This window comes from Vicia villosa, linkage group LG2, assembly GCF_029867415.1.
Source record: "Vicia villosa cultivar HV-30 ecotype Madison, WI linkage group LG2, Vvil1.0, whole genome shotgun sequence".
NCBI lineage: Eukaryota > Viridiplantae > Streptophyta > Magnoliopsida > Fabales > Fabaceae > Vicia > Vicia villosa.
The window spans coordinates 163,090,893-163,105,665 of NC_081181.1; the positions used below are offsets into that span (position 1 = coordinate 163,090,893).

At 35.3% G+C, this 14,773-nt stretch overlaps 1 protein-coding gene across 1 annotated transcript; it reads left to right on the forward strand.

The window, feature by feature from the left end:
* Positions 1 to 553: 553 nt before the first annotated feature.
* Positions 554 to 2,462, forward strand: LOC131652801 (AAA-ATPase ASD, mitochondrial-like). The gene has a single exon (XM_058922759.1). It carries the CDS (start codon positions 704 to 706, stop codon positions 2,234 to 2,236), a length of 1,533 nt encoding a protein of 510 aa, XP_058778742.1. The 5' UTR covers positions 554 to 703; the 3' UTR covers positions 2,237 to 2,462.
* Positions 2,463 to 14,773: the final 12,311 nt, after the last annotated feature.

A 14,773-nucleotide genomic window follows, 5' to 3' on the forward strand; every position in this document is an offset into this window, starting at 1 on the left:
ATTGGTCTATGTGTATTCAACATACCTTTTATATTAAATCGATATAGCCGTATACTTGTTGTCTATCAATCACTTATTTATAGATTTTTATTTTTTCTTTTATTATTTTTTATTTTTTCTATTTTATTTTTCTTTTTTTTTTAGTTGGGTAGCCCACACTTTTGTAATAATTTTTTTTTTTTTTAAATATTCAAAATAAATATAACTTGTTTTGGGTGAGTTCTTTCCGTCTTGCATACCACAATCAACATAACTACTTTTTCATTTTGTCATCAACTTAACATAGTTAAAATTTCATCATTTACTTGCATTACACGTACATAGAAAGTGAAAAAGACATACAGTGAAAAGAGGAAGCTTTTATTTAAAAATCATAGAGAGTTTAACACGTCTAGTACACGTCAATGTTCTTTGAATCACATGCATCTCATCTTGGTTTTTAGTCAAGTACAAGTCAACGACAAAACCTTTACTTCTATGATAAAATCTATCATCTTAATACTCATTTTACCCACTCTTATGTCTCCTAGTGCATAAAACTTAGTCACCAAGAAATTCACAAGAAAACATAGAGAACCTACATGGCTCTTTCCAAGTGGTGAAACAACACATGCAACACTCTTATTGTAGTCCTTATAAATACCACACCATTTGAGTTCATACACCACTCTCTTATACATTTAAACATTTCAAAGTATTCGAGATGGCAATGGGAATTGGTGAAATATGGTCACAAGTAGGTTCAATCATGGCTAGCATAATGTTTGTGTATGCCATGTATGAACAATTCTTCCCACAACATCTTCGTAGATCTTTTCAAAAACACACAAGCAAATTCACAACCCTTTTCTATCCATATATACAAATCAAATTCCATGAATTATCCGGTGAAAAACTCAAACACAGCGAGACTTACAAAATCATCCAAACATATCTCAGCTCAAACTCAACAAAAGGTGCTAAAAAACTCAAAGCCGAAGTTATCAAAGATAGCCAAACTCCCCTTGTTCTAAGCATGGACGATAATCAAGAGATCGTCGACGAGTTCAATGGAATCAAAGTTTGGTGGTCTGCGAATCACACCACTTCAAAATCACAATCATTTTCTTTCTATCCGGCTTCGGATGAGAAAAGATTCTTGACATTAACCTTCCATAAAAGAAACCGCGATGTTATAACTACATCGTACATTCAACATGTGTTGGAAGAAGGAAAGGCGATTACAACGAAGAATAGGCAGTTGAAGCTTCACACCAACAATCCAAGCGATGATTGGTGGGGCTCTAGAATCTCGAAGTGGAGTCACACTATTTTCGAGCACCCTGCGAGATTTGAAACACTTGCTATGGAGCCGGAGAAGAAAGAAGAGATCATAAACGATCTTGTTAAGTTTAAGAGAGGGAAAGAGTATTATGCAAAAATTGGGAAAGCATGGAAGCGCGGTTATCTACTTTTCGGTCCACCAGGGACTGGAAAATCTACTATGATTTCTGCTATTGCGAATTTCATGAACTATGATGTTTATGATCTTGAGTTAACAACTATTAAGAATAACAATGAGTTGAAGAGACTATTGATTGATACGTCGAGTAAATCAATTATAGTTATCGAAGATATTGATTGTTCTCTTGACCTCACTGGACAAAGGAAGGAGAAAAAAGAGGAAGATGATGATGAGAATGCGGAAAAAATGGATCCTATTAAAAAGGCTGAGAAAGAAGAGCAAAAGAAAAGTAAGGTAACTTTGTCTGGTTTGTTGAATTTTATAGATGGAATTTGGTCGGCGTGTGGATCGGAGAGAATTATAATATTTACGACAAATTTTGTGGATAAACTTGATCCTGCTCTTATTAGGAGAGGAAGGATGGATAAGCACATAGAGATGTCATATTGTGGATATGAAGCTTTCAAGGTGCTTGCAAGGAATTACTTAGATGTTGAGTCTCATGATGAGTTGTTTCCTGTTATTGAAAAGTTGTTGGGAGAGGTTAATATGACACCTGCTGATGTTGCTGAGAATTTGATGCCAAAGTCTATTACTGAAGATTCTGAGTCTTGTTTGAAGAATTTGATTCAATCTCTTGAGAATGAAAAGAAAAAAGCAGAGGAAGCAAAGAAAAAGGTTGAGGATGAGGCAGAGAAAGAAAAACAAGAATTGAATAAAGAGAAAGAGAAGGTTAAGGCTAATGAAAAATCAGAAGAAAAAGAAGTGAAGGAGAATGGTTTCACTCATTAATTTTGATTAGATTGATTTTAGTGTTCTAAGTAATATTTTAAAACTTTTTAATAAAAGCATAGTTATGCATTATATGGTTGAGTATATATGTATTAGTTGTTTTAAAAAAATTCAGAAAGATTGTGTTACAAGAACATCTCATTGATAGTAGTAACAAGGTTGATATGCAGTTACTTAAATTTGAATTAAGAATTTTATGTATTTGAATGAAATGAATTTTAATTAATGTCTGTGTACTATTTTTTTCTAAAGATGGAATGAAAAACAGCCTGGATCCTACAAACAGTCTCTGTTTTTAAGCTAAGCAGAGTAGGTGATTGGGATTTCAAAGGAAAATCACTTTTTATACATCCATATTCCCACCACTTTTTTAATGCTCTATGATGACTTATATCAACTATTGCTTGTGATGATATGTAGCATGCGTTGAAAGAGACGTTCCAAATTAACATTATAACCTGCTCTTTTGTCAACATCGAAGGGCTTTTACTTTAACATTTTATAACTATGGAATGGAGAATGATAGAAAACTTCGCTACAACTTTTTAACTATACTACAAAGGCAAAAGAAACCGATACATATTTAAAAAAAAAAAAAAAGGGAGAATTTCTATACCCATCACAAAAAGTTGGGTAGTATACCTTCAACAAATCACAAAGTTTCATTTAATTTTAACATATTTAAGTAATTATAAATTAGTATAATTTTTTGTTGTTTCAAAAAAAGTTACATTGAAGGTAACTTTACCCAACTTTTTGAGTTGGGTAGATAAGAATTCACCTTAAAAAGGGGACAAACCTTTGTCTTTAAGTATGAAAACGGTTTTTAGGCCATGTCAAATTGAGATGTTGTTTTATATTTTAGGAACAATTTATTACCTAATAACAACGTTGTTGTAGTTTTCTTTAGAGAATGGTCTCAAAAAGCAACAATTGAATTCCATTTTCAAATAAAAACCGTTGCAAATGTCATTTCTCAAAGAACCCCAATTCTATGAAATATAGCTGTATTTTAAACCATTCTAATATATGGATATCTTAATTTCTTCTTCAAAGGCTACAACAACGCTTTCTATCTTCAACAACATTTTATAACAGTTGGAAGAATTTTTTTTAAAATAAAATTAAAAAAATATTTTATTTTATAAACCTGATAATATCATCACTCACACTGAAATAATTGCACGCCGATGAGATTCGAACACGAGACATCACTAGGGGTGCTAAAGGGACATGCCTATCCCATTTACGTATGAAAACAATTTTTAGCCCATGCCAAACCGAGGTGTTGCTCTATCCTTCTTAGGAACCATTTTTATACCCAATGGCAACGCCTTGTTCACAACCATTGTTGCAGTTTTCTTAAGAGAAGGGTCTTAAACAACAACATTTGGATTCCATTTTCAAATAAAAACGGTTGCAATTGTCTTTTTTTAGAGAACAACAATGTTATGAAATATAGCAACATAGTTTAGCCGTAGTAGATTTTAAACCGTTATAGTAGATGAATATCTTAATTTCTTCTTCAAAGGCTACACCAACTCTTTCTATCTATAACTATATTTTATAACCGTTGCAAGAAATAACATTTTTTTAATAAAATGAAAACTTATTTTATTTTATAAATTTGATAATATCGTCATTCACATTGAAATAATTGCATGACAATGAGAGTCGAACAAGGGACATCATTAGAGTTGTCAGATGGACATGTTTGTCACATATTGATCAGTCCAGGGAAAAAACGGGCGGGACAAAGCATGTTTGACGGACCGAACCCGTTTTACCACACCTATACATCAAAGATAGTGAGTAAGGGCTCCAACCATCAAACCGACAAAATATTTTATGATATTTGTAACCATTATTAATATATAAATGACCATGAACAACCTCTTTAAACTATTAAAACCATGTTTCTCTTTATCAATTGGTATAATTTTTTTATAGAGATATTTTTTAGGCATAAAGTGTTCGACTATCCCTCCTATTTGGAGTGGCCCAAATGAATGTGAGTTAATGGCCCTCGTGTGTGTAAGTCTTTTTTATTATCCAACAAAGAGGAATAGAGTTAATGTGTGAAAAACAACAAAAGAAAATAAGAGAGAAGAGTGAAAAACACAACATCCACACCAACTCCCGCAACCTGTTTCAGTTCCGACAAGTCCCACAAAATTAAAATTTTCTTACGACTCAACTGTTGGAGCGTCCTAAAATTTTGGCATAGTGTTCATCATTCATAAGAGTACATTTTGAATGGTGGAGATCAGATTCTGAGTTTTCTAAGTTTGTCTATCAAGTCCATTTGTGAGGTGCAAAGTTTTTGGTGTTTTTGGGTTTGTTTGTCTCTCTTGATTCTTGTTGTATCCCAATATTGATTGTAGATCATGATGATGTTTATGTATGCCTCTAACCAGTGTTAGAAAGAACCTTGCTTGTATCCATTGATGATTATAGTGGAGATATTAAGTGACATACGAGTTCAGTGATTTTTTACTCCTAGTTAATAAAGGTGTTTCCATGTTAAAATTGTGTTGTGTTGTTTTGTATGTTTTTGTTGATTGTCATTATATTTTGTATTTCAGAGAGATTATGTTGTTGAACTATTCTATTACGTTGTGTGTAACACCCTTATAAACCCCGCGGAAATAATCATATAATTCAGAGTAAACATGAAATACAAGGGTATCACAATTACTTTAATATAAAATACCATAGTCAATTGTCATGCCACACGAGGAACAATTTAACATAAAACACAATTCATGTTCAACACAGCGGATTATAATTCATAACATTGCATATTCATCATCCATGCAAGTTACTCCAATACAATTATAAAACAACAAAACCAACAGAGTAATTCGTCTCTAAACTAGCGTTCCCCAATGTTACAATCAGAGCATGACCGACACGACTCATGGATGAACTCTAAGAGCTATCCTCACCGAACACTAATGCCGCTACACCTCAATCTGAAAAATAACATGCAAGGGTGAGTTTCATTCACAATTAATAAGCATTATATAATTTTTGGCAACAAAATATCATGGCTTATAATTCACCCAATCTTACATGCATTCAGATATCCAGGTTATCGAACATCGTCATACTTACCATATCTACATACCAATGCATCAATTCAGCAATATTAGCCATCGGCCCACAACTCATCATTACATCAATAATCAAGTTATATTAACAACAACTTCTTAATACATCAATCATATAAACACACCAAGGCATAACACTGAATTTCATCCAATCATGTTATAACCAATGCATATGATTCAACTGACACTATGCATGTGGTACCAAAATTCGTGAATCACATTCACAGGACTTCTCTCTATGATACTGCCCTTCAAGTCGCACACTGTTGCACCCCAAAATTTACCCTCTTTATTTGAGCTATAAGTTATTAATGACGTTTATTTCGTCATTCAAAAATTGAAGAAAAACAATAAAGAGTTTTCATGGGTTTAAGAAGATGAGGTGTGAAGAATGGTTTAAACAGTGGAAATACGAGAAAATTCACAAGTCCTATTTGGAAGGTGATATGAGCTAAGTTTTCAAGTGGCCCCAACCGTTTCGACGATATCTACAACTTTCGTGTTCGGCTCGGAATCCGATTCTTTGAGGAAGGTTGCCAAATTCGCAAATTACTTGAGGTTTTGCTATGAAAAACGGTGCTGAATGTAGGGTTTTGGATCTCAGAAAATTCATATCTCCCAATCCGCTTGGCGGATTCGCTTAAAAATTTAACTGGAGCTCCGTACCATCATTACCAAGATTTCATATGTTCGGACTGAAAGTCAATTATGCACGGAAAACTCCCAGAATTTTAAGGATCATCGCGTTGTTTCGGTAAAAAGTGTGTTTTTAGGTATGTCGCGTCGAGTTCGAAAATTTATAACTCCTTCGATTTTTATCGTATGAAGTCCATTCCGGAGGCATTTTCTTGGAAATTCCGTTAGCTTCGATTCTTCGTCGCACGTGCTTGTTCAGATTTTGAGCCGAAGGTGGAGTTTTATCGAGTTCTTTGAGCGGTACGCGCAAAATTTCGCACAGTTGCGCCAGATGGATGGACGTTTCTCGTCATTCAAACGCGCATATTTTCTTCATCGCTTATCGGATTGAGACGATTCTCGCGGCGACGAGTTAAGAATTTGGTCATCTTCACAATGGCATTGGTTTCGTTCCGGAATTCAGAGCCGAACCGAGTTTCCTTAAAAACGAGCCAAAATAAGACGCACCGAGGGCAATTTGGATATTTCGCGTTGACAATATATAAACATTTTGCTCTTCACAAATCAAGGGAGAACACTCATAATTTCAGTTCACCAATTTTTCACAAACACTTTCTCCCAATTCTCTCTCAATTCTCTTGAATCAAAACCACAAATTACATAAAACTTTCGTCAAAACTCATCAATCTTCACCAAGATCAAGAACATGGATTGAAGAATCAAGAATCGAAGTTCGATTTTCTTCTCCCTCTCCTCCTAGATCTCGCGCGCCTCCCTCTTTTTTCGCTCGGATTTCGCTTTCGCGTTCGTGTCGCGTTCGTGTCGTGTTCGCGTTCGTGTCGTGTTCGTGTTCGCGCTTCAGTTTAGATCTTCATCCGGTAAGCTTTCAGATCTTGAATTAAGTGCTTAATTGTTGATTATTATGTGAATTCTCATCTAGATCTACCTCTTGTTCTTGATTAATGGATAATTGATGATGATTGATCGGTGAATTTGTTCATCTTTTACTCGAATTAGTCGTGTTCATGTGAATCGTGGTTGGATTTAATGTTGATTGCATATAATTGTTGCTCGTTGATGATGAATTGTGATATTCGTGTTTGGTTCCGTGATTAGTGGATGGTTTTGTGTGCATAATTGTTGATATTCATGTGTGTTGTTTGCGCCGTACTCAACGTGTTCGTATAAATGCATGTGTCGTGCTTCCACTCAATATTTGCCTTGCTTGACGCATCGCACTTAGCACGTTTATTGATATGTGACTCATTTGATTTGCGGATTTACGTATAGCATGAATATTCTATGTTTGTTTGCTTTGATTTCGAGTCGGAACGGTTTTGGATTGAGTGCGAATGGCTCTGAGGCCTTAAAAATGCATAAAAACTTGTTTTTCTACGCCAGGAATCGGGTTGTCCCAAGCGGGAACCGGTTCCCACTCAATCCAAAATTGCTGATTTTTTGTGTTTTACTACCAGGAACCGGGTTGTCCCTAGGCGGGAACCGGTTCCTGCGTTGTTTTGCCCCCTGTGATTTTGTACCAGGAACCGGGTTGTCCCTAGGTGGGAACCGGTTCCCAGTTTTCTGCCTCTGGTTTTTAGTACCAGGAACCGGGTTGTCTTGTGCAGGAACCCGTTCCTGTGTGTAATTTTTGTGTTTTCTTTTCTAACTTCAATCTTGCATAACTTTTTACTCGTAGCTCTGATTTGCACGTTCTTTATATCGACGGAAAGCTTATGAGATGTACTATCCTACTAGATGCTTAGTTTTCAATAATTTGTAGATCATCCATGTTTGATTTCTCTTTGATGTTTCATTATTCATTCCGTGTGTACATTAACTGTCCGTTTCTTTTCGCTTTATAGTAATAACGCAATTTCGATTGCGGTGTTTGTTATCTCTAACCTGTGTGCTAGTGTGCAAGGCTTTTGGATAGTCACCGACCAACGCTTATTGCTTGAGTGTTCCGCTTTACTCGCGGAACACGATTCCATTCACTCGCATCGTGTTCTCATCTTGGAGACACATTCCTATTACGTTATACTTGCTTGTTTGGTTTGTTTGTTCCTCTTGCAGGTGTATTGTGATTGTACTCGACGCGCATGTCGACTTTCGTGTGCTTTCATGGCTAATCGGTGTGCTGACCATTTGCTTTTGCTTTGCTAGCTCGCTCGCGGGATTCTTAGTTTCCTTGCTCTCTTCACTTTAGTTTACGGATCATCATCCGTTTGGTATTGATTCCGTTTCATTTTATTTCTCTCGCACTTTATCGCTTTCTCGCATCATCCAATAACATGAGAAGTAGGATTTAGACATGCATCTGGCTAAGTCCTCGAAAGAGGCTCTGTTTTTGTTGGTGTGTTTACATTTGTGCTTTGCGGCAGGGAGTCACGGTGTAATAAGTCCTATATGGAACTCCGTTAAGTCCTCATGGAAGGCACGCGAAAAGGGTTAGCAATCAACCCCCGCCTAGTCTCATCGAGTCCGTTTGGTATGCGCACGCTACGCGTCGCTCGCTTCCGAACATGCCCAGGATCTTGTTATCGAGTATGTCAGGAAAAGGGTTCATGCAGCCGGACCCCCGCACTTCCTATAGCTCGCGTCGCTCGACGTTGATGCTCGGTGTACGCACGCACCGTTTTCCTTTCCGATCCGTGACGGCTTGGTTGCTGAGAGGGACCCGCTCCTCTTGTTTATGGCCCGATCATTTTCGCGAGGTCTAATGCTTGGTTGACTTGGGTTGAGTTGCTCCCCTTGGCTATGGCGGGACCGCTTTTCTACCACTCGGTCAGTACCGTTGGTTTTGTTTGCTTCACGAGCGGAGCTCGTTTGTGTGATATTATTGTGTGCTTCCCTTTTCCCTCGTAGTTTGCTAGTTTAGTTTAGACTTGTACCATTTGTATGATAACATTAAGCAGCAAGTTTTCCCCCTTAGCTTAGGTCTTCCTCATGCATTCTTTAAAACACAAACCACACTCTTTGATTTTCTTTTCTTAAGAGCTTGTTATTTCCGCTCCATTCTCAAGCATAAGTCTCCAAAGGTCGAGCAGCGGAGTGCGAATGTAACTCGTTCACCTAAAAAACACAAAACAAACAGAAACTAGTTAGCCGAGCTACGGTACCTCTGATTCCTCAAAAAGGATACGTAGGCAGCGGGGTAGGGCCCGTGCGAGTATAACTCTTTCTTTTCCCTACATCTTGCATGCATTTTAGTTTAGATTTAGCGCAGTTTGCTTACACACCCATAGTTTTAAACACAGGCGTGGATACCATCGAGTACGATGGGCGCGTGGGGTGCTAACACCTTCCCCTCACGTAACCGACCCCCTTACCCTTTTTCTCTGGTCGTGAGACCGTTGTTTTGTTTTGTGGTTTGCTAGCATTCCCTTCCTTTTCAGGATAAATATGTTAGTGGCGACTCTGTTAATTTTCGCGGTAGCGACACACACACCCCACATGGGCACACGACTAACCTCATCGCTCACATCCCCATGGGCACACGATGACTGCTTACTAATAATCTCCGCACAATGGGAATTAGCCACCAACGATCCACTCATCAACGGGATCCAATGCAAATGATTTATGAATGAATGCACACATATCACATACTTATATCATCACCGATCCGATGCTTAACATCGTCTCATGTCATCTCACCAATATCATCACAAACAAGTATGTACATGTCCAAGCATCATTCAATCATTCACATACGTTCACCGCAATCAACATATTAATATTAACAGCATATTAATATTCATAAATCATCAATCATCACCACAATCATACATTGTTACATCTATCATCATTGCACACAATGTAATAAATTGCCAAAACAACCCAACAGTATAATCACAGAACATGCATCATCTACGACATGTTATATACCAACGTCACTCAATGGATATTGTGGACCTCCGATTTTTTTTAATACCGGGCCATACCTCTGATCTGTAGAGATACGTGAACTGACTCTTTTTTGCCGCTTAAATGCTTTCGCATTTTTTGAAAATATCACAGAGTCGCCACCGACCTTTTATTTTATCCAATTAAGGAAAGGTTTATAAAAGAAACAGAAAAAAGACCTTTAAGAAATTCTGGGTAAGGGGGTAGGTTATACAAAGGGAAGGTGTTAGCACCCTTTGTATCCATGGTTATCCATGGGCTCTTAAGTTTGCTTAGCTCACTTGTTTTTCGATCACTTTTCAATTGCTCTGAAATTGCTCATATGTGGTTTCAAATACCTTTGTAAATTGAATTTTGTAATGATCCGTGTGTGGATGTATACAAAATGCTTGTTTATCTTTCGAAAGATGTTTTGAAAAGAACGTTAACTTTGTAATAATCCGTGTTTGGATGTATACAAAGTATTGTCTTTTTTGAAAGTTTTGAAAAATCAACAGTGTATGAGAATTTTGTTTGTTTTGATTTGAGCAAGCAAACTAGGAGGTCTACCCTGAGTTGTAAGGTCTTTATCCTATTTCCTTTAAAAATCTATCCTTTCACTGGATATAAAAGCAAGGTTCGATTTTGTACTCAAAACAGTAGAATTTGACTTTGATTTTGAAAGAATGAGAAGGGTTTACCTTGAGAGGTGCAAGTGTGATTGTGATTGGATTCAGATATTTATCTTTGAAGTTAGTGATCTAACGGTTCAATTTTATCTTTGACATACACGCAGTTTATATGTGCGGGAAATTAAAATGCGGAAATGTAAAGTGCGGAAAGTAAATCTACGCTATTACATCGATTGTGCGGGAAATGTAAACTAGCCTATTTACATGATTTTGACATCCTATACATTTATCTAGGAATTTTAAATTGCAAGAAAAATAAAAGGCATGTTTTTGGATTTTTTATGATTTATTTTAATTATAATTAATGCAAGATTAACTAAATTAAAATGAAGAAAAAAGATGAAAATTGATTTAAACCTAGAAATTAAGTTTAAAATATGTACAAAATATTTGTTAATTAATTTTAAAACAAAACTAATTTTTTTGGAATTTTTGGAAATTGATTTGAAATTGATTTAAGTTAATTAAAACATAACTATGCAAATAATTATACAAATAATTAAAACTTAAAAAGAAAATTATTCAAAATATGTACAAAATTAGTTTATAATATATAAACAATATTTAACACAAAGAACAATTTTTTTTATGATTTTTTGATTGGTTAGAATAATTAAAAAGCAAATATATAAATATATACTAATTAATTATGCAAAAATATTAAAATTTTGAAGAAAATAAAATATTTTTATTTCAGAAAATAATATATTATTTTAGAAGTCTAAAAATATTTTTTGTGTATTTTTTGGATTTTTAAAACTATTTTTAATTAATTTAACAAAGAAATTAAAATAAAAATAGAAAATAAAAATAGAAATAAAGGATACTGATCCTGTGTGGTTGTGTGTGAGGGAGCATGGTGTGCATGCGTGTTCTGAGGCGTTGGATGAGTTGATGGATGGATCAGAAGGCCCAGATGGTGAGGGAGCACAACACGTGGAACACCTGCAAAACACTGAATTCCAAGTCAGTTTAAAAAACACGCGCGCGCCTCCCAGCGAATCAGAGGGCGCCACGCATCATCTTCAACCTTCAGATAGGTTTTTACACCGTTCATTTGTAGGTGGTGTAAAAAACCTAATCTTTTACACCTGGTAATAATAGCGAATACAAGCAAACGTGAGTCTAAATTTGGCGCGATGGTATGGTTGAGTTCGTATTGCTCATGCGAACTCAATGGTACTATTCAGAACCTGTAATTTTGCCTAATTTAGAAAACCCTAATTTTGGGATGAAGAACCCTAAAATGGTGGTTTCGTTTATACGTGTCCAAACTTCAATTAAGTTTCCAGAAATGATCTACACCTCAAACCAAACTCAATAGTATGTCTACATCTTGTTAAACATGTGTGAATAACCAGATACGAATTGATTTTAGTTTGAACAAATTTTGACCTGTGTAGCTCGATTCAGTGAGCTTCAAGGCTTGTAATTGATTGAGATAGTTTCAGTGATGTTTAAGGAAGGTGTATGAATGCTTAGTTTGTATTGAAATGGACTGAAATTACAAATTCGAATTTGAGTTTTTCTTTGAATTTTTTGAAGTGATTACAAGTGTTATATGCTATGCTATGCTTCTGAATTCGTGTCCTCTTCTTTGCTGAACTAAGATAGCTTATTTATAAGCTATGTGTGCTTAGAAATGAAGCTAAGATGTGTCTTAGTTGCCTTTGTTGAAACTTTGCATTTTTTAATATAAAAAAGCTTGAATTCTTGACCAAGTCATCTTGCCTTCAATGCACCTGCCTTGCCCTTCAATTCTCTGCAGAAAGATGAAGATTCTTTGAGGTGAGTCATGCTTGATTTGTAAGCTAACCTTTATCCATGCATTTTCCTTTTAATTTTAATCTTAAAGTAAGATAAAATCATGCAAAAATGGATAAAAAAAGGTATGGGCTTAGTCTTGGTCGTGGGAGGCCCATAGTAACATGGAAATGATGTTTGAATGCTGAAAACTTGGCCCCATTTGGAAAAAATACATTTTTGAGCAATGTTGATTTCATGCATTTTACCAAAATTTAGCCAACTTCAACAAGGTGTAAATCCTTCAATTTTTGTCATATGAAGGAGATCTTGCACTTTTTGGAAACCTCAAAGAGTCCTCTAACCAATGTCTTTGGTCTCATGTCAAAATGATTTTTGAAGCTCCTTGTGTGTCCTTTTTAAAAAAGTGTCTTTTTGTTGACTTTGAAAATGACCTGTAATGTCTTTGGTCATATTTTTCAAATGGTGAATCCAATGACCATGGGATCAATGGCATTTGAAAGATAATTGAATTTCCTTCAAAACAAGCTTTGGTTTGAATTTTTTGGATGAAGGATGAGAGAGTTATGATCAGTCAAAGTTGAGTTGACTTTTCAGGCAAAAACCCTAATTTTGAATCTTAGGGTTTTGTTGATTTTTGATCTTTCCTTGATGAATTATGATCATCCAATGATCAAATGATGAATCCTTTGACAAAATATGGACTTTGACAAAAAATTTCATTTTTGACTGTCTGTTGACTTTTTTGGTCAAACGGGTCGTCTGTTGACTGTTTGAGCTGCTGACGGTGCGTCTGAGTGATTTGAAGTTTGAAAATTTGTATGATGGTACTTTGAGATATATGGATGTATATGAAATCCATTTGAGCTCTCAAAAACTTGTTGCCCCTGTAAAAACAAGAAAAACCCTGATTAGGGACTGTTTGTGTAGGAGACAGTTAAGCGTACCTGATTTTTGTGCAGTGTTGAGTCTCTGCTAATCATGTGATATTCAGAAGACTTCTTTGAACAAAAATCTTGGAATTTTGAATTGTGAAAGATTGATTTGATTGATGGCCCAAAACACTGAGAATTGTACTGCCAGTAGTTTGGCTGTCAACTGACTGTTCAGGTATTGACGTAGTAGTTAGAGTGAAAAATCAACAGTCAAAGTTAATTTTCTTTTTTGTTGTTTTTGTTTTTGTTTTATGTGAAAAATGAAAGTTTATTTACATGACTTGTTAGAAAAACACAGACATAATAAATAACTAATATTTACGGTATGCGGGCAAAATTACCGATAATAACCCTGAAAATCATTTAATGCACAGAAATAGGAATATTTGACTGGCAGAAAACACACAAAATATTATCTTAGTAACTAAGCAATATTATGACAAATAGTACAACATTTAATACTGACAGTACAAATATCACATACTATATTGAACAGTACGACGAATAAACGGTACATTTAAGAAATAAGAAATACGGCAAATTTTAAGAATGACGATTAATGACCCATGCTATGAACAATAACATGTAGATGATTGGGAGCATAACCATTGCAGGTCCACACTCCTCAGGACTATGCAGGCAGAAGAAAGTCATGATCACCGTAGCAATGGTGATGACTGTAAGAAACAGTGTCTCTATCCACTTTGCCATTCTTGTTAGGGAAGAAGAGAAAATAGATATGAGGTAGGAATTTGAAAGATGAGTTGGAATTTGATGTGAGATTTTATGGAAGAAAATGAGAGGTATTTATAGAATGGAAAGAAGGAAAGAGACGTTGGGGAATGATGTGATTCCGTACAAAAGGAAAATTTGAGTGGAAGTAAGATTTGAAAGAAAGTGTATGATAGTGTTGGAAAAAAGAGAGATTTGATTTTTGAAAAAGAGATTTGAAAAGATTTTTGCAAATAATGGAATATAGTACAAAAATTAGTGGGAAACAAAAGATAATAATAATCTATTTGTTACCAGTACAGTCTGAGCTTCCTGATTCTGCGCCTGCAAAAAGATTTAACTCTGTACCAATTGTGTCAGTACTATTTATCTGTAAATAAATAAATAGCATGTGTGAAGTAATACACAGTATTTGGCGTTTGCGTAAGAATAAGTTCAACTGCAAGCCAAATTACTGTATAAGAAAGATTCTAAAAACTAAGTATTTCATATGTCAGGATATTTGTTGAAATAAAAATCCATGATTATATGAGACCCTTAATTTTCAGATTAGAGTTTTCTTAAAAAATATGTGGGCAAATTTTGGGGTATAACAGATATCATAATCCAATCACCAACACAAATACATGCATCAAATAGTCATTCACAATTAATACTATTCACAATCACATAACGTATTTTCATCACATAACACATTGTCATATATATAAGCACATATATGTAACACCCCAAATCTACCCCGCAATTATAAGCGAAAATCAGAGTGCATTTAAAAATATC

What these genes read in the sequence shown, in the direction of transcription:
- LOC131652801 (XM_058922759.1), top strand. Translation starts at nt 704, where the DNA reads ATGGCAATGGGAATTGGTGAAATATGGTCACAAGTAGGTTCAATCATG.